Here is a 24615-nt window from a genome sequence, read left to right as displayed (position 1 = left end):
GTGTGTGTGTGTGTGTGTGTGTGTGTGTGTGTGTGTGTGTGTGTGTGGTCCTCTGCAGAGACCATGTTGCAGGATGAATTCTGAGGTGTATTCAGTAGTATAGTCTACTCAGATTTAGCCAAATTATTCAGAAATCACTGGACAGCACTTCACTGTGAAGATGTCTAATCACAGAAAGCATACCACAGTGTATCTCATCATGTTATAGCCTTATTCCAAAAGGGACTAAAATTGTGTCCCACCTTAAAATTCTGCACACAATACCTCATAATGACAAAGTGAAAAAAGTTTGTTTGAAAGTCTTCCAAATTTTGTTAAAAATGAAAAAAAAAAAAGAATCATATGACATATAGATAAGTATTCAACAAAAGCAAGTATTTTTTAGTATAATGCCACAAGCATTGTACTCAACTGTTATTTTGGGACAGTTTCTCCCATTCCTCTTTGCCGTCTCCATCAGGTTGAATGAGGATAAGAGAGCGCAGGCCTTTTCAGATCTGTCCAGAGATGCTTAGTTGGGTTCAAGTCTGGGCTCTGGCTGGGCCACTCAGGAAGAATCACAGAATGGTCCTGAAACCACTCCTTTGTTATCTTGGCTGTGTGCTTAGGGTCATTGTTCTGCTGGAAGATGAGCCTTCACCCCAGTCTGAGGTCCAAAGTCCTCTGGAGCAGGGAGGATATTTCTGTATCTTGCTGCATTCATCTCTGTGACCCTAACTAGTCTCCGAGTTCCAAACTGAGTCTCCGAGCTGCCAAAAGAAATACCCTCAGTGTGATGCTGGCACCATTATGCTTCACTGTAGAGATGTTATTGGCCAGGTGATAAGCAGCACCTGGTCTCCTCCAGATATGATGCTTGGCATTCAGACCAAAGAATTCATCAGACCAGAGAATTTGTTTCTCTAAGGCGTCTGAGAATCCTTTAGATGTCTTTTGGCAAACTCCAGGCAGGCTGTCATGTGCCTTTTACTGAGGAGTGGCCTTCATCTGGCCAATGTACCATATAGGCCTGACTGATGGAGTGCTGCAGAAACAGTTTTCCTTCAGGAAGGTTCTCCTCTCTCCACAGAGCAATGCTGTAGCTTTGTCAGACCATCATGTTCTCGGTCATCTTCTTGACTACCCCGATCACTCAGACTGGAGAGACCGCCTACAGGCAGCCCTAGTCATTCCAAACTTTTCCCATTTGCAGATGATGGAGGCCACTGTGCTTATTGGGACATTCAGTGCTGCACAAATGTTTCTGTTCTGACTATTGTCAAGTTTGTACGTTTGTTTTGTTTGGGTAGTCCACTGGCCCTTTAAGAGAAAGGCATGGCTGTGTGCGGACAGAAGTGTCAGAAAGACTCAGACAATCGACTGATTAATGTGATCTATTCTGTGAGAGGCTGATAAAAAGGCATTCCCTGTGAGTATGCATTATTATTCTGCACTTTATGTTGATTAATAGCAGTTACTTAGATGCTGTATTACGCATGCTAATTCATGGTTTGTAGACAGTTGTTTGGTGTTAGCATTAGCACTTGGTCACGCAGCTCCTCAAGTAATTATTTTAGTTTTTCACTCATATACACTGTATTTTGTTGTTACAGTTTCACACCTGCCATATAAAGCAAAGTCTAAACCCACTCTGGCGTCAGCGACTTTTGTGTGGAGGTGTTTAACTCCTGGATAGTAGAAAGTGGTTCTACGAGGCCAGTACAGTTTCTGTTCCCTTCCCCCGGTCTGTGCCATGCTACGATGATGTCTCAGAGGTGTTCAGACAATTTCTTAAACTTCATGGCTTTGTTTGTGATGTGACATGTCTTCTATGGAGCCTGTGTATGTGCCTTTCCAAATCACTGCGAATGAACAGAGTTTACCACTGGTTGACTCCAATCAAGCTGGCATGTACAAATCAACCCAAGATTGTTTATGGTGCGATTAGGCCAGGGTGAGGCAACTCGAGGCCTCAAGTGCCCGTGTCCTGCATGTTTTAGATGTGTCTTTAATTTAACACAGCTTATTTAAATGGCTAAATTACCTCCCCAACATGTCTTGAAGCTCTCCAGAGGCCTGGAAATAAACGAATCATTTGATTTGGGTGTGTTGACACAGGGTGAGATCTAAAACCTGCAGGACACCGGCCCTCGAGGCCTGGAGTTGCCTACTTCTGGATTAGGCTATTCATTTCTGACTTTACCGATTATTTATGCTAAGCTATGCTAACAATGTCTAGACTTTTATTTTATAGATACTGGTTATATTTCAGGAGCAGCACAGCCAGTGGTTAGTGATCTTGCATATATAGCAAGAAGGTCCTGAATCCACTGCTTTTCTGTATAGAGTTTGAATGTTCTCCCCATATCTGCATGGGTTATCTCCGGGTACTCCAGCTTCCTCCCAGTGTTCAAAGAAACAGTCCAAAAACATGCAGTTAGTAATTTTAGGTTAACTTCTGACTTTAAATTGATGGTAGGTGTGATCATGGATGGTTGTATCTCTGTTGGCCCTGTAATAAACGGTCAGCCTGTCTTGGGTTTTAGACCTAGACAGACGTAGATAGGTCTCTCACCTGATGGCAGCTGGGATAGGCCCCACCCCTTCCACCCCACAACCTTCAATTGGACAAGTGAAAGAAAAAGGATGCTTACTTTCATTATTAGTGATGAGATCACCGTCTCTGTTAGTAGGAAGCGGAGCTGTCTTGGCCTGATTTTTAAAAACAGAACAAAATACATCATTTCTCAAATGTCTTCCAGTTGTAACCTTTTCTTTTCTGTTCTTAATTAAATTAAAGATTAAACTACCATTGACATAGCCTCTAAATCCTGTCTGCCATTGTAGCTGGCCCTCTATGTATAGATTCATGCTTTAATGACACTATTATCGTGGTCAGAGGAAATGATTCATCACAAACGTGTGTGTGTGTGTGTGTGTGTGTGTGTGTGTGTGTGTGTGTGTGTGTGTGTGTGTTTATACTAGATGCGTACAGATCATGACTCAGGCAGGAAATTATTTTTATGATCTTTTAGAGATGGAGGCTCAATTATTGAATGGATAATACAATATAATATGTGAACAATGTCCCCACTACACCACTACACAAAGACACGCACACAGAGCACGAGAGCCTGGCAAAGAAGAGCATCCAAACAACCTCTTGAACAAACATACTGTGCTTTCGCTCCCTGCCACTCCACCTGTATCAGTCCTGTTCCATGTTTTTCTTCTCATATTCTTTGGTCTTTTCATCATCCATGCATCACTCTATTTTCTTCTACTTCGTCATCCCTCTAAAACTTGATCATTATTATAATTTAGCCAGGGGTTTCTTTTTGGTCTTGTTCAACATAGAAGTTTTCACCATCACATCAAACTTGCAGTTTTTCCTACAAACTACATGTTACTGCTTTATTTTTATCCAGTTCAATTGATCAGACTTGAAATGCACGCACAGAACAATAGGAGGAAGCAAGGGGATGTAATACACACTCAAAAATGACAATTTTACAGTGTAACAACCAACATTCTGATGATTTTGGCACCATTAAGCTAAACGATGTTGGGTGACTAGGAACAAAGGTGGTGTGATGTTTTTATATTATATTTGAGTGACTTTGACTTTGATATCTGAACTGAAAGGCAGATGTAGTTACTCATTTGTTGCTGACTGCAGTTTGGCTGCTACCATGTTGGATTTTTTGAGACATATTTGAAAGAGAGATTGAAGTGCTAAAATATTAGCTGAGGATTGCAAATTTGATTAGCAAGCTGCACTTGGAAACTGCACTTAGCACTTAGTGCTGGGCTACTAAAATACTAGAACTTTATTTTTTTTAAAAAGCAGAAGAACTAATTTCCTGGATTGTCCACATTGTCAGATAATAACATTTGAAATTCTCCAAAAAGTTTTAGGGCCCTATTGAACAATGTGGAAGATTCTGACCTTGCTTCAGCGAGGTGGGTTTCCTGGGGAAAGAGGGGGCAGGAAGGCTAAGTGTAGGCTGCAGAGATCCATGTGGTAGTGAGAAGAAGAAAGAAAACAGCTTGAGTTCTTACCAGAGTGCAGGTAAGTTGATTTGTGAGCCAGCAATTCCAAACGGGCCTCTCAGATGAGCAGCTATGAAGAGCATGTGGGAAAAGGGACGGATCAAATGAAACTTTGAAAGGATTACAAACTGAAGGAGCTGAAGAATCACCACATCAATGGAAACAGTCTGGCACCATGTGTCTTTGTTATACTTGCCTTCAGGTGAAGACCTGAGTCAAGAACAAGAAACTCAAACAAAAAAAACCAAAATGCAGTTCTGTCGAATCACAACACCTTAACAAATCCTCACATATTTTAGGACATGCTAATGGTAAATGGACTGATTCTTATATAGCGCTTTTTTACTCTCCCGGAGTACTCAAAGCACTCTATACAACTCACCACATTCACCCAGCCAAGCACTACTTCTATACTGAGTGCTTTCTAACTACACTCACACACATTCATGCATCGGATGGATGCATCGGAGAGCAACTTGGGGTTAGTATCTTGCCTAAGGATACTTGGCATGCAGACTGGAGGAGCCTGGGATCGAACCTCCAACCTTTCGATCAGTAGGTGACTTGCTCTACCTCCTGAGCTACAGCCAGGAGCTGTTTTAATGCTGCCTGTCTGATTCCTGCGCATTAGTAGTTTCTGTAGAAGTTGATTACACTGATGAAAAATGTGAGGGGAAGGGTTGTGCTTGAATTTGTTAAGATTTACTAGTTTTGGCCGTCCGACTGGGGTCTGGAGTGTGGGGCCTCCCTGCTGCTGCGGAGTCGGGGCGGTCTGCTTCTCCCCACCGCAGGGAAAAGGGTAACACCACCTGGGTCTGGGTGCAGTTCCCCCTCCAGGGGCAAGGGTACCTAGACCCGGTTCGTAGAGTATGCTTGGGGAGTGTGATCGTGTGTACAGCGTCTCTTTATGTCTGTCTCCACGTTGGTTGAGTGTGGAGTAAGTGTATATGAGAGCATGAGGGTGGGAATGGATGTTTGTATCTGTGTGTGCCTGTATGTCTGTGTCTATATGTCAGGTTGGGTATCAGACGCCACCTCTCTGGGGACATCTCAGGCCCTCCAAGGTTTGGAGGCCTATCTCCCCCCACCACCACTTCCCCTGCCAGTGGCGGACCCCCTCAGACATCGGTGCGTTGGTGGTTCTTTGTGTCCGGGGATGGGCGTCCAGGTACACACCGGCTCACTCCTTGGTGGCTGCTTATCGGGGCCTGGAGCCTGGGGCTCGCTCGGGCCCCTTCGGCCACCATACCTGCGTCATGCCCTGGAGGACGGGGCAGTGGCCCCCCACACCCTCTAGCAGATCATTACATGAAGGAACCTTTTAAAAAGCACGTCCATGCTCACAGGTGTACACACGGGTGATCACACACACAAACTACACCCTTTTTGGCTCCTACCTCAAAGCACACTGTGCGCTGTCGACCTTACGTGCTGCACAATAATGTTTAATATTTAGTATTTACTGTCATATTCCCATATATCATCGTGATGTTGTTTATTATGTTGCTCTCGTTACTTCTGCTTGTTTTCTCATTCATTCTCAACAGGTGAAATTAAAAAAGTATCTACTGTTATCTATTGTTAGCTAGTTTATTGTGATGGTGTTGTTTTTATTATGTTGCTCTTTGTTGTTTGTTTTCTCTTCTGGTTTTTTATCTCCATACAGGTGATCCAGGTGTTTTGTTTGTTTTTATTTCTTTCTTCCCCCTTTCTCACCGTCTCTTCTCTCCTCTATTTTTCTTTCTTTCATTCTTTCTCCCTGTCCTTTCCCCCAGTCATGTCTGTCCCATCTTTAAAAAACGAAAATAAAATAAATACATAATTATAATAAAGGTCAATCAAATGGACCAATATGGCAAGGCCATGATGATCCACTTGGTAAAGTAACTCCACTTGGCATCTTTCTTGGCCTTCAGACAACAAATCTGATGGCTAAAGATCCAAATGGAACAGGCAAAAGAATAAAAAAAAGATTTACTAGTTTAAAGTTAGATAGTTAACACTTGCTGACTACGAGATGATTTGAGGAGCATGTCATATTTTGTTTCTTGAAGATATTTGGCCGTAGATGGTATTAATTGAAAAGTTACGAAGCGCTATTACAGTTCCATCTGGATGAGTCACCAATGGCTGGACTAAAATTCCTGGCATTCCATCCAATATTTGTAGTGACATTTTATCCAAACAACAATCAGCTGACATATATTTGTTACTCGTTTTTTGCTATTACTATCCACTGCAATCCTGCTTTGCTGTAGTTTGATACCAGAAATCAAATAACCCTGGCTTGCAGAAATTGTGAATGTGCCAAGGAGATTTTTGCAAACTCAGTCATCTCAGGAATGTTCAACAGGAACTAGAGGACCAGGGATCCCCTCACCTCTCCTCTACTGGTATCCAGCCCACAAAGACCTGTGCAGGTCTTCATCCCCTGATATGCCATCCATCCATCCACTTGTCAGGCTGTGGCAGACCCAGCATCACCAACATACGCGAGCTGCTGTCAGGTTGACTCTTTTCTTACGACAGTCCCTGTCAAAGTGTCCAAGGGCCCCATTGTGCCCTGGAGTGCAGCACCAGCTCAATCTTAGTAGTAGACAAAGTGAAGAGCACTGGAGCCATCCCATCAGTCTCCATTATGAGACAGAGTTAGTGCTCTGCTGTCATATTGCTGTGGTACTCCAAGGGAGATGCTGTCTCATACATCATCAGGGAACAAAGGGCCTGGCTGGGGGTGGGGGTGGAGGAGGTGGGGCCTTCCTGTTCCTCAGACACTCTTACTCTCTCCTTTTAGAGCTCCACAAACATCTGGGGGAAGTTTCACATTGAGCTCAATCCAGACTAAACCTGCATTTTCTGAAAATAAAGCTTCACATTGTGTTTCAGCGTGGTTGGTTCAAACATTGATAATAATGACAATAATGAAGTATTTCAATCAGGGTTTGGATGTGTGTGGCAGCAGTTTGATGTACTTAGCATCAGGTAAATCTTCACGAGCTGTCATATGCAGAATTAATGAAAGGCTGTACAAAATGCACTGTAAAGTTTAATTCAATCCAGTTATATTTACATAGCACTAATCTCCACAAATCAATGTTTCGAGTTGATGGTTGCTCTGATTTGGCGCCATGAATTCAAATCAGTGTTTTCTCTGATTTCTCTGATTTTTTCCTCATTATTATCCAACCAGTTTCCATTTTCTGCAGCAATTCAGAGGTTTGGGCAGTATTTGCAGTTTTGTCTGTATTTAAACAGGAAAAGACGGAGGTAGAGGGTGTGTCTGCGAGAGTGAAGCCTCTGGCATCTGACAAACACAACGTTAGCATAGCAAAAGGCAGCCCTGCTGTCACTACATTATCTGCAGTGAGCCATCCCCCACACAGTTAGAAGTAGTGACAAGTCATGATCAGACCAACTTAGACTCTATTTGAATAAACATTGCGCTCTAATTTGTTTAAGGGCCACAGGGATATACTACAAATGAAGTTGAACACAGCCAGGCTTTTGTTGTCTTAGCTGGCTCGACAAAGCCAGATAACAGATATGATGATGATGGTTATCAACTTCTCAATTTAACTGGAATTTTTTCTTCTAGGCTTGGTGTGCCCTCATGTAAAAAGAGGCATTTTGTGAGTTTTCCACAAAAATGATCAATCAGGGATTTAGTCAGGCAAGGATTTAAAAAGGTGATTAAAATCTATAAAGAATATATAAATATAACAGTAAATACAATTCAGTACCGTCGGAATGAAGACAAGAAATTAGCCCTGCCAGAAATAACTCATTTGGTGATTTCACAACCAAGTTGTGTGTTCAGGGGAAGTTACCACGGGTAAAAACAGAGCTTTCCGTTCTATAGAAAACTGACTTTAATCTTGACACAGCTTAATTACAAATCACAAATGATCCTAGTTTCCAAATGAGATTGTACGTCCTGATGGGACACTCAGAGTTCAGGAGCAGCCTTTCCTCTCTGTAAAGGAGAAAATCAGCTTCACCTCCACGCGAGTTTATGTGTAATGGTTACAGATAGGTTCATTCATTTCATTTCATTTATTTATTCATTTTCAGGCACAACAAATACCTATATTGAACATAAAATACACAAAACAAAAAACAAAACTTGCCTGAAAAAGGAGTGGGACGAAGAAAACTTATTAAATCCCACCCCTATACTCACTCATCAACAAAAAAACCCAATAAACTTCCCGCAGCTACGCCCATCATTGCATACAGACCCATCAACAGCCCCGGGCAGATACAAGCATCTAAGCGGCAGCTCGCAACCAACAATTAGAGCCTTCATAACTGAATACAGAATATATAAATTATAAATTGCATTACCACAGGTAACAGGCAGTAATAACTACAAGTAACAGACACACATACATATACATACATATATATCTACACACACAAGTACATATATGTACATACATACGCACACTTTATTTTTTATTTTTTATTTTGGAATCCATACCAGCAATGGTAAGAGGACAGACATTACAGAGCACACTAAAACCCATCATTGAGTATACTGTGACCAGACCAACTGTTTGTAGAGAAATTTAAATCAACCATGTATATCCTGTGCATCCTGGTCCCTGGCTTCTCTGTTTATAGTCAAACGTAATTTATGGACCTGCAAATGTGTCACTTTGCATACAGGTTTCCATTCGGACAATGAGCAGAGAGTTGTTTTCCCCCATCGCAAACATGCTCCCATGCAGTCCTAAGTTACTGGATGTGGATGACCAGTGGAATGGTCATGACGGTGGAATGCACGACTCGCACGTTCCAACAGCATCGCAAGCAAGAGTGGCCCAAAAACTGCTTGTACTACATCCTTTGTACACTGCCTTTGACACTATCTGGAGACAGGTGTCTCCCCCTGCTCGAGCACAAAACAAGCATTACCTTTCATGTCTTGTATTATCTGTCTTTGGTTACTTCCTGTTTTACCTTGTAGGTTAGTTTCCTTCTATCCGTCCTGCCATTTCCTTCCTCTGTGACTGTCTGTTCCTCCCTTGCTGTTTCCTGCTGTGTTCAGTCCTCACCTGTCTTCTCTGTACAGTCATATGAAAAACAGAGTTTTCACAGGACTCTATGCAGACCTGTGAAAAATGATGATTCAGTAGCTTCAGTAGAACAACCTTTAACAGCAATAACTTTGCATAACTGTTTTCTGTATGACTTTATTAATTAAGAAATTTTGGCCCACTCTTCTTTATAGTATTGCTTCAGTTTGTTGAAGATTTCATGCAACATTTATACACATCTCTCGTAAGGGCCTTCCACAACATTTTAATCTGGCTGAAGTCTGGACTGGGTCTTTTCTTTTTCAGCTGTTATGTTGTGGAATTATTGTCTTGACACAATTTTGGATTTAGCTGTTGGACAGATGACCTCATATTTGACTCGTTGACTTCAGGTGATGGTTGACTCACTGACTCAGGTCCTGTGGCTTCAAGATAAGAAGAAATGGTCACCTCTAATACATTAACTGAGATCCGAGATGTTGTTCTTGGGTTTTGTGCACTTTTCTCAGCATTTCGCTGTCTGATCTTGGAGTAAATTAGCTAGGAAAGTTGTGACACTGTGTTTATGCACACCTTAACGCTCCAGGCCAACAAACTGCTGAAAGCCCCACTAAAACCAAATTTTATAAAGGTGGTTATCCTCGCAAATGATCATTTAATTTAGTGCATTTCATTAGCAGCACCTGTCTGCTACTTACCCTCTTAATCCCCATGCAAGCAGTAAGGAAATAATGACATAAAGCAGGAAGGTGTACTGTTTTTTGAGGAATACACACCATCACATACAAATACCACACATTACAGAGGAAGCCACCCGAGTATACACAAAGGTAATAGTTTCTATCAAAGCAGCAATGGCAGTGATAAATGGGCTGGTTCCACCCCATTGTTTTACACTTTATTGGTGGTTCTGAATGCTGACTGATAGAGATGCAGTAGATTATAGCTTGACCTTCAGTTTTCCCCTCAGAAGAGACAAAAACCAAAAAGTATTCAAAATTATTACACAAGTCAGAGAAGAAGTTAACATCAAATGAAGAGTAATCCAGTGCTCCAAAAACAACTGGATCCTCATTTCAATGTGAAAGCTGAAATAAGTGAAGTACCACTGTATCACTGACTCTCTTATCCACTGTGAGCCAGCACAGCTATGTTTCCCGGCACGTTATTTATAATAAGGAAACACTATACAGGACAGGATGAACTCTTAGAACCTGTTTTATTGTCAGACATCTCAGCGTGAGAGAGGGAACTCATTCAAACCTGAGGAAAACCTGAATAAAATGATTCTCAATCAAATCTTTATTTTGACATATAAGTAAAAAAATGTTGAGCATGAAATTGCAAATGAACATAAAATCAAAGAAAACGATCACATTCACATGAATATATCCTATGTAGAGTAGGAGGAGGCAAATGCTTGTTAATTCCTACACCTATATAACTTATAATACATATGTTTTGATTATAATATACATATATGGTAACTTACACTCCATTGTTGCATTTAAATATGCATCGTTATTCACTGATCTGTAATTATTTAATTATACCACATGAAATACAAGTACAGCAGGTTAAATAAGTATCAAATCCATCACCAATTTTTAAGTAAATATGTTTCTAACAGTGCTCCTGACCACCCTACCAATCCTGCCACTTAATGCTAATTAATATCAGCTGGTTCACTCCAAAGTGATGGAACACACAAAATATCTCATGATGGGTAAAGCCAATGAGCTCTTGCAAGACTTTCACAGCCGTATTGCTCCAGAACATACTGATGACATTGGTTACAGAAGAATTTCTGACGGTTCCAGTGAGCGCTCTTGGTGCTATTACCCAGAATTGGAAAGAACATCATTTCACCTTAAACCAGCCACAGCTCCCCACAAGATTTCAGATAAGGAGTGAGAAGAACTGTCAGAAGAGTTGTCCAAGAGCCGAGGACCACTCATGGAGAGCTACAGGAAAACCTGGAATCACCAGGTACAACAGATTCAAAGGAAACAATAAGTAATGCACTCAGCCACCATGACCTGTGCGCACACTCACCATGCAAGACTCCAGGGCACCAAAGTTTGCTGAGCAACATTAAAACAAGTCTGTGTAATACTGGGAGAATGTAGTTTGGTCAGATGAGATCAAAACTGAACACATTATGTTTAGATGTCAAAAGGCCTTACCAACACAACATAACACTGAAGTCTGGAGGTGGGAGCATCCTGGTGGGGGGCTGTTTATTCAGCGTACAGCACTGAGACATTAAGTATACGTAACTCCAGGAAGGATGAATGGAGACATTGTTGATTAAAATCTGCTGCCATCTACCAGGATGATGAAGATGAAACAAGGATGGATGTTTCAGCAAGACCATGATCTCAAACACAGCCAATGGAAACCGTTGGTTTCAGAGAAATCAAGTAAAGCTGCTGGAACGGCCCAGCCAATCACCTGAGCCGAATCTGTGGGAAGGATCCACGGAGCATTCGGGATTTAGAGACCGTTTGTGTGGTGAGTGGGTCAAAGTCATGAGCAATGATGGGACTGGTTTCTCCATACAGACGCTGCCATGAACTGTCATCACCAACATTTGTATAAAGTAATAAATGTCCGTGTGTTTAATGTCCCTGTGTCATTTCTCATTCTTGCGCAACTGAATTTATGGACATCTGTGGTTTGATTTCTGTGCATGTGTGGATTACAAGGGTTGATCCAGGTATTGGTAAAATGTTAGTCAGTATGCTTCTGTCAGGCGTTGTGTGGAGGCGAGGAAGAAGGAACCCAAACGCAGGACTGGCAGGTAGGTGAAGGTTTATTATTGGGAGTGGGTGAGCAGAGGGTGAACGGACACTGACTGGCTAGACAACTGAACGGCTGACTGAACTGAGGGAACACACGGGAAGGACAACGTGACATCAACATCAATGACACGACAGTGAATGAGTAGAAAGAGAGGGCTTAAATACACAAACTGATGAGGATGATAATGAGAGACCGGTGAGTACACAGCTGAACATAATCTGGCTAATGACACAAGACGAGCTGACACAGGAAAAGCAGGAAGTGAACACATGGAAGTGGCAAAATAAACTGAACATGAACAAAACTGAAAACACTGGGTCACCGACCCAGGAACCCTGACAGCTTCAGTCCTGCTAGGCTCTGCTTAGTGTGGGCAGCCCACACTATGAGCTCCTGCCATGTGACTGACTCCCCTCTGCCCTCTACCTAATGTTGAACTAATAATTACTAAATAATTTACAGCAGATACAGAAGCATTTAACCTGCTTGTGTGTTTTGTGTATGTCTCTCTCAGCGAGTACCTTTTCATGTCATTATTCATGGAAAGGTACATCTCAGCTGTGTGGTCGAGGTCTACAGCCGAAGAATCAGAGACATAAAGAAAGAGGTTGATAGATGAGACAGTACAAACCTTTATTAACCTGCTGCTGTGAAACAGTTTGACTGAACCAGTTTATCTGGATGTGAAGAGATTATCAAACCTGTCATGTTAAAAATACAACAACAACCATTCTAACAATTCTTTTTTAAATTTTCAAACGTAGTGACATAAATGCACACAGGTAACAAAGCAAGCGAAAGGTTCTGAGCCACTCGTGCACCCATAGCTCGTCCTCCACTATCCACGGCTTCTCCAGGTCTCTGGAGCGATGAAACACAAACATAAACAAAGAATATTCCATCATTTGATCCTCATTAGACGGTTCAATGAGCCCTCTTGTCCTCTTGTCCTATGGATAGAAATGTTTATTCAAAGGATCATTTGCACAGACTCTTTCAACTAAGTGGCCCTAAATCCAGCGAGTCAAGACTGTATGATTTTCTTGGAGTGCACCACACGGTGGAATATCCTGCATACCGTCTCAGCCCTGCTTATAGTTAGCACAGGACCAGTAAAGTATAGTAGTGGTAAGTATTACCCTGTATTGCACTGTTAGAGCCCTTTTTCTGATTTCCGGAGAGAAATCCTGTTGAATTTCCTTCCCCAGTCTTTAAACACTTGGGATTTCGGTCAATGAACCAATTTACAGTTGTATCCGAGTCCATTTTTAAGCTTGTGTTTCACCATACGGTCAATATGCAATCACAGCGAATGTTTAGGTTGAGTATTTATTTCTAACAGGACCTTTTCAAACTTCTTACCAACACATCAGCAGAAATTGTTAACCGCTTTATAAAACCAAAAATGTTTGATTTGCTTGTTTTCATTTGTTTGCTCATGGCGCATGCATCTACTTTTACCCAAAGAAATGAACAGGTTGGAAGCATTTTATTGACTGATTGGTGTAATTGTATTTGTAATTTCTGCTTTCAGTTTGAAATTGTGAGTATTAGCTGCAGATTTTTTAAAGGGGTAAAAACAATAACCACTCTATATCACATCTATAACTGACAGTGTGTATTTTGCTGCTCTCCAAAGAGTATGAGGGAACACCTTTAGGCTTAAGGTGAAAAGATTGGAGCCCAAATAAAACCCAAATTCAAAAGCCCGAATAATACAATTGTGCATCGTTTGGTATATATAAACATGTTCATCTCTTGCCTCTCACAGTTCGCTGACGGATGAACAAAATCCCCAGAAAAGCTTGGTCTAAAGAGACGTCTTTTTGCTGGAAAGAACAAACATTAGCATTGCATTGTCTTTTTCTGTAAGATATGCAGACATTTTTTCCAGCAAGCTAATGAATTTTCATGTTTGGCCCAAGTTGTTAGCATTTTATTATGAACAACAGAGTTCACTTCTTTCTCAATGATGGCCTGATTCACTGAGGCCACAGGGGCCAACAAATGAAAGACTCCTCATATGCTTCACAGTGGAACACATCGCAAAATAATGACAACTCTGATGACAGAGAACAGGCTGTGTATTGACTGAATACAAAGGCCACTAAGTGATCCATAAGCAGCTGTTGTCATTGTCTCATTGTCCCAATATGCTGATTCCAGAGGACAGAGGAATGTGTGTGTGTGTGTGTGTGTGTGTGCGCTGTGTTTTCAAAACCTTATTCAGTGTATTTAGCATACTGTTGATTTTCACCCTTACATATGTCAGCGTCCACATATAAACATTATATATGCATCCTCAAACATGCATTTTTTGCGATGCAAAAAGCAGATAGCGAGAGAATCACTTGCTTCATTCAGGTCCTTGGCTGCGACTCTGGCAACGGCATGATGAAGCTTACTTGACTTCTCTGCAATGTCAGTCATGCACATTTTAAACAGCCAGGGAATAATGTTGGCTTTATGTGTGCGTACCAGCACCAAATGCAAATAAGATCTCAAACAAACACGGGTCTTTGCTGCTTTGTCCTCGGTGAACACATAACTCAATATTGTTTTATGCAACTTATATTCTGGACGGTAAAATGAGTACTAGCTGCAATATTTGTTCATTTCTTAAAAGTATCAATAATAAGTTTGTCAAAGGATTAAAGAAAAATACTAGTTCATTTGAACCTGTGCTATTGCATTAATCTTTCTATTGTGATTCCAAGTCAGACACGAAGTTGCTAATTAGTGTATCATCTCCTGTAACGTTAGAGGTTTTATAACATTTTGATATTCCTGTAGTAGCAAATATTCATCCATCCAAGAAGAGATGCCCTGAATTCCTTTCTGGAAGAATTCCAGCTCTGCTGGCTCGTTCTGAAGCAGAGCAGCAGCAGATCTGCTCTGAGCTCCTCACCTTATCCCAAAGGGTAAACCCAGACACTCTTTAAAGGAAGCCCATTTTCTGATCCCTACTCACAGCTTGGCGAGGGTAGCAGTGTAGATAACACTACATCAGCAGCCTTGTGATTTAGCTCCCTCTCTCAACAGTCCTATACAGCGTCCACATTACTGGAAATACTGCACCAATCTCTATACTATACTGCAGTACTATACTGCTATGGTAGCCAACGTTTCAAATGCAGGTTTGACAGGTTTGTGAGTGTACACTTTATCCAAAACCTAGTGAGGGTTTACTCAACGTTGCCAGTGGATGGCTGTAGCTCAGCAGGTAGAGCAGGTCACCGACTGATCGGAAGGTTAGTGGTTTGATCCCTGGCTCCTCCAGTCTGCATGTCGAGAGTGAATGTATATGAATGTAGTTAGCAGAAAGTGTGTGATTGGGTGAATGTGGTATGTTGTATAGAGCACTTTGAGTAATCTGGGAGAGTAGAAAAGCGCTATATAAGAATCAGTCCATTCACTGTCTGAACAGAGTTTAGTCACATGTTGTTATTACATGGCTTGATTAAGGTACACATTAGGCTGACATCTGGGGCCAGAGCTGAAACTGTTCTGGGCCAGCACAGGGCCAGCAGTGTGTCTGCAACTGGCCTTGTGCTGGCCCATGTGTGGGCCAGATCTGGGCCACCAAAAGGCAGTCATTCTTTGCGGTGTGTGGGCCATGTGTAAGCACATTGTGTGGGCCAGATCCGGGCCATACCAATATTGCTATGTGGGAAGAGACTGAGATTACCAAACCTAACAGCCTACATGTCTTGGATGTACCTTTACTGCTAAATACTATGAAGTGAATTTGAAACGTCTTTATGTTGTCATCCAAGCTTCTATGTTTGGTGCAGATTTCAGTTTGACAGATTCCACTGCACACTTTAGCTAACAAACTAGCTGATACAGAGTGGCACAAAAGGAAAGGTGATGATGAAAGCAGACAATATAAAAAACATGAAGAAAAGATAAAACGTCTGCAAGAAAAGCTTGAGAAACAGGTTGTTGTGAGCTAGCAGCAAGTAACAGTACTGGAATGGTGCCGTGGGTAAGGAAACTGACTTGACTGGTTAAGGCCTTCATGTGGGTCACATCGTACACACAAAGCATCTGTGATTTAGTAGTTACCACTAGCTGTCTGTATTACCAGCAAAAGATCCAATTTATGCATTTATTATTTCCTTGGCTGTAGTAATCCTTTGATACTAGAGAGAAAAACAACAACAACAAAATGGTCAACTCTTAGGCTGTGTGTGTGTGTGTGTGTGTGTGTGTGTGTGTGTGTGTGTGTGTGTGTGTGTGTGTGTGTGTGTGTGTGTGTAGATGAGCAAAATACTTTTTTTTGCATTTTCATATCATTATGTTTTTGTATTTGTATTAGAACTGACATCCTGTCGCTTTCAGTTTATGCCTTTCTTTTCTGCCCTTTTATATAAAATATCATATACCATTCAAAGTTACATTGACTTTATCCAGCCTATTTTACACACATTACCCTGTCTTGACTAGTGTGCTTAGTGTGCAAAATATAATAAGTACATTTACACTGAATATGACACCCCCCTCCCCCCATAAAAAACCAAACAAAAAACTAAAACAAAATAAATAAATAAGTAGAAAAAATGTTTAGCTACTTTGCATGGAGTTGTGCTCACAACCCTAAATGGCAGGCTGTATTACACAAGTGTGGAGCATCACCTCGCCACATGGATCCTGGAATATTTTAACAATAAACAGCATTCTTTCAAAATATTCTCTCACTTGGTGTTTTGATTGGTGGTGCAGAGCACTGTCCCTCTGTAAGAACTGAAGATATGAGTTGCATGATTTTTATCCTGATCAAACCATTCATTCATAGTTCTCTTTGTACTGACGTGCAATGACCTGTCACTCTGAAGCAGGGGTGGCCAATTAACTTTCCCAAGGGACCACATGAGGAACTGAGGCCTCTGTCATTAGGACTGTGAATGGCAGGATTAGGACCCTGGAGACAGACCATGAACTCGAAGGGGACTTGACATTGGAGACAGAGGGGGACGACAAAGAGGACCAAAACTGAATATCATAAAACCAATAAGAAGATCCAAAATATAAACAGACAACAAACAGAGGATATAATAATGAATCACACACACTCACAAACAGCTCAAAACATTGGGTCAGAAATGCAGAAACCCTCATCCTATCTGCTTGAAGCGTCTACAGGTGCATTTCACTGTTAGTGCTTTATGTCAAAAAATGGCAAAGCTTCACACATCTGTTGTGTAAAATCCTTATGGTCGTGGTGTGTGTGGGCGTGGATGGGTGTGAAAAGTTAAAGAGAAAAGAAAGCCTCAGCAGAAGGAAAGAAACGGAGACGGAGGATGTGATGCGGGGGAGGGCCACAGAGAGTTCAGTGGCCTGTCTGGCCTTCCCCTCGACAAACTCGGCTGCGTCCTCGGGACCTCTGGGAAATGTAGTGTCACTGACAGACGGAGCTGTTCTTTATTGTTTCGGGCTCATTTGTACACCCGCCAGTCTTCCACAGTTGCACAAAGGTGTGTATTAAACAGGATCCGATGGCGCAGTGGTTCATTGCTCGCGTTAACGCGAAGAAGACCACGATAAAGTGTTCAGGTTAAACTTCACATCCCACGCTGCTTGTTGCTTCATGCGCAGGCTCTTTGAGCGAGGACGCGGAGAATGAGTGGAGGGAGGCTCTGATCTGGGCTTCAAATCAGACATTTTCACTATGAATTGCGTTTGTTTGTTTGATAAAAGTCGCACTTTTTGAACTGGCCGAGCCTACAGTACATCTGCTCACACTGCAGGATTTATGTGGCACTTCAACAAAGGTGGTGGAAATCCTGGCAGAGAGACGCCGAGAAGTTCTTTGCTTTTGTAATTTTGGAGACAGCATGCCGCGAGACAACAAAACTCCTCTCATCCAGAAAATAGCGAAACAAGCCTATACGACGTTCAGAGGCTTGCAGTCGTCTGCCAACGGCGACGTTAAAGTCGTTGAGGACAAACTTAATGGGCTAATCTCCTTAGTAACTGCCGTCAGGGCTTCCGACGTGAAAATTGCTCCTCGGAAAACCAACTCGAGCTCCGGGGCAGCGGAGCTCCAGAGCCCCCCGGTCACCTACATGCACATTTGCGAGACGGAGGTGTTCAGTATGGGTGTGTTCCTGCTGAGGAGCGGCGCGTCCATACCGCTTCACGATCACCCGGGGATGAACGGGATGCTCAAGGTTTTTACACCTCTGTGTTCAGCTAACGCCATTTAAGCTAACTAGTTGAAGCCTTAACTAGCTGGACGTGTGCGTAACATACCTTTAACTTTCCACTCGAACTCACGTAGGGTCAGCAGGCTAAATAACTACGGTTAGCCCACACCTTTAAATACTTGATGGGTGGAGTCATTTATGTCCTTTTTCCAACATGGATGCTGCGTTACACCGTTTGGTGCCTTTCTGATACAGTCAGTTGTGGGCCTATTGTAAAGAAATGTAATTGGTGGCTGTGGTCACAGCATTTGTAACAAGGAACATAGAAATGGAAGTATTTTACTGACAGACAGAAATACATCTGGTGCTGGAGCCAAAGCTCTTCCAGGTCAGACTTCAGATTTGGTGAGTGTGATCACCTATATACAAGCAGACGTTTTGCTCTTCTGCTGGTCTGGAGCGTTCAGGTGTGCACTAACACACAAGTTCACCTCGTAGTCAGACCATGCAAAGCTCAGGTGTGAAAAACCCAAGAGCTCCATCTCAGATTGTGCAGGCCTCAGTTAATAAGTTATATGATACAGTTCATGTCAGTACAATTGGGGAAAAGTATGGCTTTTTTGTATGATTGCCGGAGAACATGGCACTACAGATAAGTCGTGTGTGAATAAACCACAATGTCCTTTGGACAGACTAGTTAAAGTAGTGATGTCTGCTAGAATGCACAGTGCTACGTTCAGTGAAAACAAAACACAACACATCTGATGTTGCAGCCAGAGGACCTCGGTGCAACCAAAGCACAGCTAGAGCTATCTGTCTGATAGCTAAAGCTTGACCAAAATTGCGTCATACAGACACTGTAATAAATGATATTTTACACAGACTGTGTATCTACTGTATGCAGACATACATCGTGTGGAAGGAGAAAAATCATAATGTATTACTTTAACATTTTGAGGTATTTGGTAGGAGACAAAAATCAGCATCTGCTGTACAAATCTACCAAATCAAATATTTGTGAATAAGGGAGCAGCCAAAAGTAGCTGTTGCTTGTTAAATACTCAGTATGAAGATTGTTTTTAGTTTGGGTTTGTGGTTGTCTTCTACTAGAAGTGTCAGAGTGCACGAATTTGTTTGTTATAAACGCTTTTAAACCAAAAAAGCCAATTGCAAGTTGTTCAGCTCCTGTGCCTGCCACACCAGTGATCACCCCTCCACCACAGTTGGTATGAGGTGCTGATGTGGTGTCTTTGGTTTTCTCCAGTGTGGTGGTGTATCTTATAGCTAAACATCTCCATTTTGGTCTTATCTGTCCAAAGGATGTTGTTCCAGACATCGTGTGGTGTGTTCAGATGTGCTGACATTTTCATAATAGCGAGATGGGGCTTTCTCCTGGCAACTCTTAGAATTAGTCAATACTTGTTCAGTCTATTTCTAATTGTACTGTCATGAACTAGCATTTAGCATATTAACGCAGGCCTTTAGAAGCCGAGATGTTTCTCTTGGGATTTTTGCACTTTCTCTGAGGATTGCATCGTCTGATCTTGGAGTAAGTTTAGTGAGACATCCACTCCCAGGAAGATTGTGTTATTAATGCGATCGCGATGCGGGGCAATCGTGGCTCAAGAGTTGGGAGTTCGCCTTGTAATCGGAAGGTTGCCGGTTCGAGCCCCGGCTCGGACAGTCTCGGTCGTTGTGTCCTTGGGCAAGACAATTCCCCCGTTGCCTACTGGTGGTGGTCAGAGGGCCCGGTGGCGCCAGTGTCCGGCAGCCTCGCCTCTGTCAGTGCGCCCCAGGGTGGCTGTGGCTACAATGTAGCTGCCATCACCAGTGTGTGACTGTGTGTGTGAATGGGTGGATGACAGGTTGTGTAAAGCGCTTTGGGGTCCTTAGGGATTAGAAAAGCGCTATACAAATACAGGCCATTTACCATTTAATGCACATCTGAATGCTCCAGACTAATATACTGCCAAACTGTCTGCATGTATAGAGGTGTGCACACGCAGGAGCTCCTGGCTGCTACTGACCTTGTACCCTGTACCCATAGAAGCAGTAAGGACAAAAACACGGCTGGACACGGATCCATTCCAGCCAAAGTAATCAAAATAACTGAGTACATGTAAAAATGACCTAATACATGTAATTGATTACAATTAGCTGTCGCACCTGTAGAATATGAGCTTCTGTTCACACATGTGACTAAACAGTTATAATAGTTACATGAATAGTTATTTTAAACTGGTTGGATTCCCAGCATGGACCTGGCTTTTAAGTATAGTCCCCACATTGTTAAGGTCGGGGCTTTAGGAAGGCTATCCAGAAGCTGAATGTTCTTAACTTCTGGCTAAAGCTATTTGCATATCTCTTTGTCAGCAAGTAACTAGTTTCCATTCTTGCTAACTTTTTCCTGTCCTGTGGTCCAGGTTCTCTATGGAAAGGTGAACGTCCGCTGCTTTGACAAGCTGGAGCAAAACCTGGCTGTAACCACAGTCCCACCCGTATTTGACCCCCCGGTACCCCCACTGCAGATGACCTCCGTGTGGCGTGCCGTGCTCCGCTCAGTGGTTGAGTACTCAGAGAACAGCGGGCCATGTCTCCTCACTCCTGTGCGGGATAACCTTCACCAGATCTACGCAGTCGATGGGCCCGCCGCCTTCCTGGACATCCTGGCTCCTCCGTACAATTCAGATGATGGGCGAGACTGTCACTATTACAAAGTCCTGCAAAGTGCACTGGAAGATGAAACCGATGCAAAAGGTCACCAGGAACAGCAGGGAGAGAAGGGGAAGGAAGAGGAGGTGTGGCTCTTAGAAATCCCTCAGCCGGAGGATTTCTGGTGTGGTGGGGAATCATACCCAGGGCCTGCAGTCTCTGTGTAATAGAAGCCTGCGCTCGAAAGCAAACACACTACAAAGCATTACAGACTTTTTTGTTCTGCCATCTTCCAGAAGGAAAACCAAAAATTGAGTCATAATCACCTGGAAGTTACCTGGACTGACTGCCTTGCTCTTGGTTAAGGATAATATATTAGTGCAGAGGTATACACAGGCTTAAACTGACTTAAAGCCCTCCTGGAGTCAGGACAACTGAACAGCCTTCCACAAATATCCCTGTGATCCCGGGGAATTCTCATTCCTAATATGGTGTTTTCCTTCAGATCATTATGTGGCCGTGTACACTGATGAATGTTATTAGCAACACTTTGTGAATGGTGGGGTATCATTAGGATCTCTGCTGTGCTGCTTGTTGTTGGTCTCTGCTGCAGAGAGCCTCCACATTGCCAAAGCCTGCAGCTCTCCTGTCTGCCTTATATGTGAATAATGAATGTACACTTATGAAGAAGGCCATGTACCCACTCACTGCACACATTATATTTACGCTTTCTTTTTATTCTTTTCACTTATCCATGACATGCTTCCTAAACAGGTTTGGTCAGTTATTAGAGGAAAGAAAAAAGCCGTTTTTACAAAGATGGCTATGGCTAAGTGCTGGAAATGGAAGATGTATTGGATAACTTTAATATTTTAACCATTTTCACTGTCTTTGACGTGAATCCTACGTATGTCACCTGAGCTTATGCCTGGAATTCCCTACGTTTGACTCCACACACATTTGTGTCAGTATGACCATGATGCTGTTACTTTGATGATGAATGTATGTGGAGCAATAAAACAGATGAAGATGCTCACAAATAAAAAATGTCTTTTATCGTTAATAGAGTTTAAAATCTGACGAAAGTTACTATATTTTGGGAGGAGGGTGGGTGCTGAGTTACTCAGCAGAAACCTGCCTGGCCCTGTCAGTGACCTGCACCACTGACAGTCAGAGTGTAGTCTGCAGTGCTGATCCTGAGGGAAAGTGCTGTCAGCTGTTGATGGGCTGTTTTGACCCAATCAACATATTGTATTTTTCCAGAATGCCTGCAGAAACTCGTACTGTCCTGGGTCAGTGACCAGGTGTTTTGAGTTGTTGTATCGTTATTGAACTTTGATTTTGTCTTTGTTTATCTTTTCTCGTTTTGGTTTCTGTTTCTGTGTTCCATGGTTGCTGTTCCCTCCTAGTCAAGTTATGTTTCCTGTTTTACTTTGAAAGTCTGTGTCCTATCTAAATGTATTGAGTTTTGCTTCCTGTCTCGTCTTGTCAATAACTCCCAGCTGTGTCCTCCTTCTATGTCTCATTCCCTCGTTATCCCTCTGTGTATTTAAGCCTTGTGTTTGCCTCTGTTAGTTGCTGGTTTGCCTGTGTGATCTCCCTCCTTTGTCTTATGGTTTCCCTCCGTGTCTCCCTGCGTCTCTGGTTTTGGCTTCAGGTTTGTTTTGTTAGTTTTATTCTCGCCTTGCTGTTTCTGTTTGTTTTCTCCTACCTCTTAAAATAAAGCTCACTCGCATCAAAAGTTGCTTCCTGGGTCCTACTTCCAACCTCCACTCGTCTGCCACTGCCGACGTGACACGTACAGTATTTTGCAATATTCACAAGCCACTCCTGATTTTTCTTATTCTGCTAGGGAAAGTAGAAGCATATGGAAAATAAATAGAAATACAGTGTATAAACAAAAATAATCGCCTTTATTCTTCATCATGGTCTGAACTCTTCTAGCGAAGCTTTCTAGTAATTTCTCTGAGTAGTCTTCAGGAATAGTTCTCCAGACTCTTTGAAGGATATTTCTTCTTTGGATGCCTTTTTGCTCTCTGTCATCCCATGATTCTGAGGTTCAATTATGTCGCACAAAATCATAACAACAGTTGCCTAACGGTGCTTAAATTGTAAGTTAAAGACTACAATAAGAGAAAACAGTAAAAATGAGCGATGAGATGACCCGCGTTGGGAACAGTGGGAGATAAAACACCATTTTTGTTTCCCTTTTTGTTCTTCGTGACAGCCAACCTTACACTGAGAGCACTACACAGATTCTACATTCCAGCAATATCCACAAATATTATAGACATATAATAATAAACACCAATAAATAGAATGTTTCTATATTTTAATATAAAGCTACAAATTTAAAAGTCCACTATAGATAACCTTTTGATAAAGGTGCATGGTGAACAGTGTGCATTAGACTGTGGAACAGTGAGAAATGCTGACAGTAATGTTAAAGTCTCTACACCCACCCACTGGCGTTAGCGAGTCGCGTGCCCTGTGGGAGGAATGATCTCCTTGGTCTGTCCGTGGAGCAGGAAACCAACTGCAGGCTGTTAGTGATGCTGCTCCGCTTACTGCCCGCTGGTCTGTTAGGCTCTTCAGCGCTATGCAAACAGAGGAGGCTGCCTTCCTCACCATTCTGTCCAGATTCAAAGTGTCCCTCTTCTCTGTGCAGCCCCTGAAGACCATAAGATAAGATAAGATAACCTTTATTAGTCCCACACGTGGGAAATTTGTTTTGTCACAGCAGGAAGTGGACAGTGCAAAAGTTATGACGCAAAAATTAGAATACAATAAGAATAAATACAGTACACAACTGTACAGAATAGAATAAAATAAAATACTATATACAGTAGAATAAAATAAAATAAATATACAATAAGATAAAAATAGAATACAAATACAAATACTACCATCACTAACTCTCTGGTTTTGTTGGTGTTAAAATGCAAGTAGTTGGATTGACAGCGTTCAAGAAAATCTTGGATCAGTGTCTTGTACTCCTCGTTGTATAAATTGTCTTGTTTAAATAATTGTCTGTCAGAAATCAAACAATGGTTAAATGACAATTTCCTTCAGTTAAATGCAGATAAACCAGAAACTTTGATTATTGCACCTGATCACATGCTCTCAGAAATTAGGCAGTATCAGTTTTTTAGACCCTTCATTTCAGTCGAGTCTCAGAAACTTAGGTGTTGTATTTGACAGTTCGATGTCTCTTGAGAAACAACTTGTCCGGAACAGTTTTTATCATCTAAGAAACATTTCTAAACTCAGGCTACTGGTGTCAAAGGCAGAACTTGAGATGATTACTCATGGTTTTATCTCTTCTCGTTTGGATTATTGTAACGGTCTTTTTACGTGTCTCAACAAACCAGCTCTGGATCGCCTTCAGTCTGTACAGAATGCAGCGGCAAGACTTTTAACTGGTACAAACAAGAGGTCACACATTATTCCAGTTTTGGCTTCTCTTCATTGGTTGCCTGTAAATTTTAGGGTTCATTTTAAAATTTTCGTTGTAACTTTTAGAGCTCTGCACGGTGAAGCTCCCCAGTATATCTCTGACCTGTTGAAACCTCATGCTTCATCCCGAGCACTTAGGTCTTCAAGTCAGAGGCTACTGGTGGTCCCACGTACTGGGTTTAAAACATGTGGGGATCGGGCTTTTCAGGCACCGAGGCTGTGGAACTCTCTGCTGTTGCCTTTACGCTGTCTAGACTCCACTGACTCCTTTAAAAAGCAGCTGAAGACATTTTTATACAAACGGGCTTTTAATTCATTTTGACTTGTATGTCTGATCTTATTGTGAAGCACTTTGTGATTTTTATCTGTGAAATGTGCTATTTAAATAAATTTTACTTACTTACTCGTCGTACTCCTGGAGCTGACAGTAACAGTAATATAGTGTACAGATTCCCAAAAGGAGGGCCTGATACAATCTAGTG

General features: G+C 42.1%; 1 protein-coding gene and 1 pseudogene across 1 annotated transcript; one reads left to right on the top strand and one right to left on the bottom strand.

Moving 5' to 3' along the window:
* Window positions 1–610: 610 nt before the first annotated feature.
* LOC147309044 (uncharacterized) lies at window positions 611–1734 on the bottom strand (annotated as a pseudogene).
* A 15729-nt stretch (window positions 1735–17463) lies between these two features.
* On the top strand, window positions 17464–22418 carry adoa (2-aminoethanethiol (cysteamine) dioxygenase a). The gene is made up of 2 exons (XM_086272562.1): window positions 17464–18049; window positions 20449–22418. The coding sequence occupies exons 1-2, from the start codon at window positions 17714–17716 to the stop codon at window positions 20902–20904; spliced, it is 792 nt and encodes a 263-aa protein (XP_086128688.1). The 5' UTR covers window positions 17464–17713; the 3' UTR covers window positions 20905–22418.
* Window positions 22419–24615: the final 2197 nt, after the last annotated feature.

This window comes from Aulonocara sp. 'chitande type north' Nkhata Bay, linkage group LG18 (assembly GCF_057382095.1).
Source record: "Aulonocara sp. 'chitande type north' Nkhata Bay isolate Kocher_YH1m ecotype deep benthic linkage group LG18, A_spYH_male_GT1.1, whole genome shotgun sequence".
NCBI lineage: Eukaryota > Metazoa > Chordata > Actinopteri > Cichliformes > Cichlidae > Aulonocara > Aulonocara sp. 'chitande type north' Nkhata Bay.
Note: the sequence above shows the minus strand (reverse complement) of the source record. Positions and strands in the feature narration are given on the sequence as shown.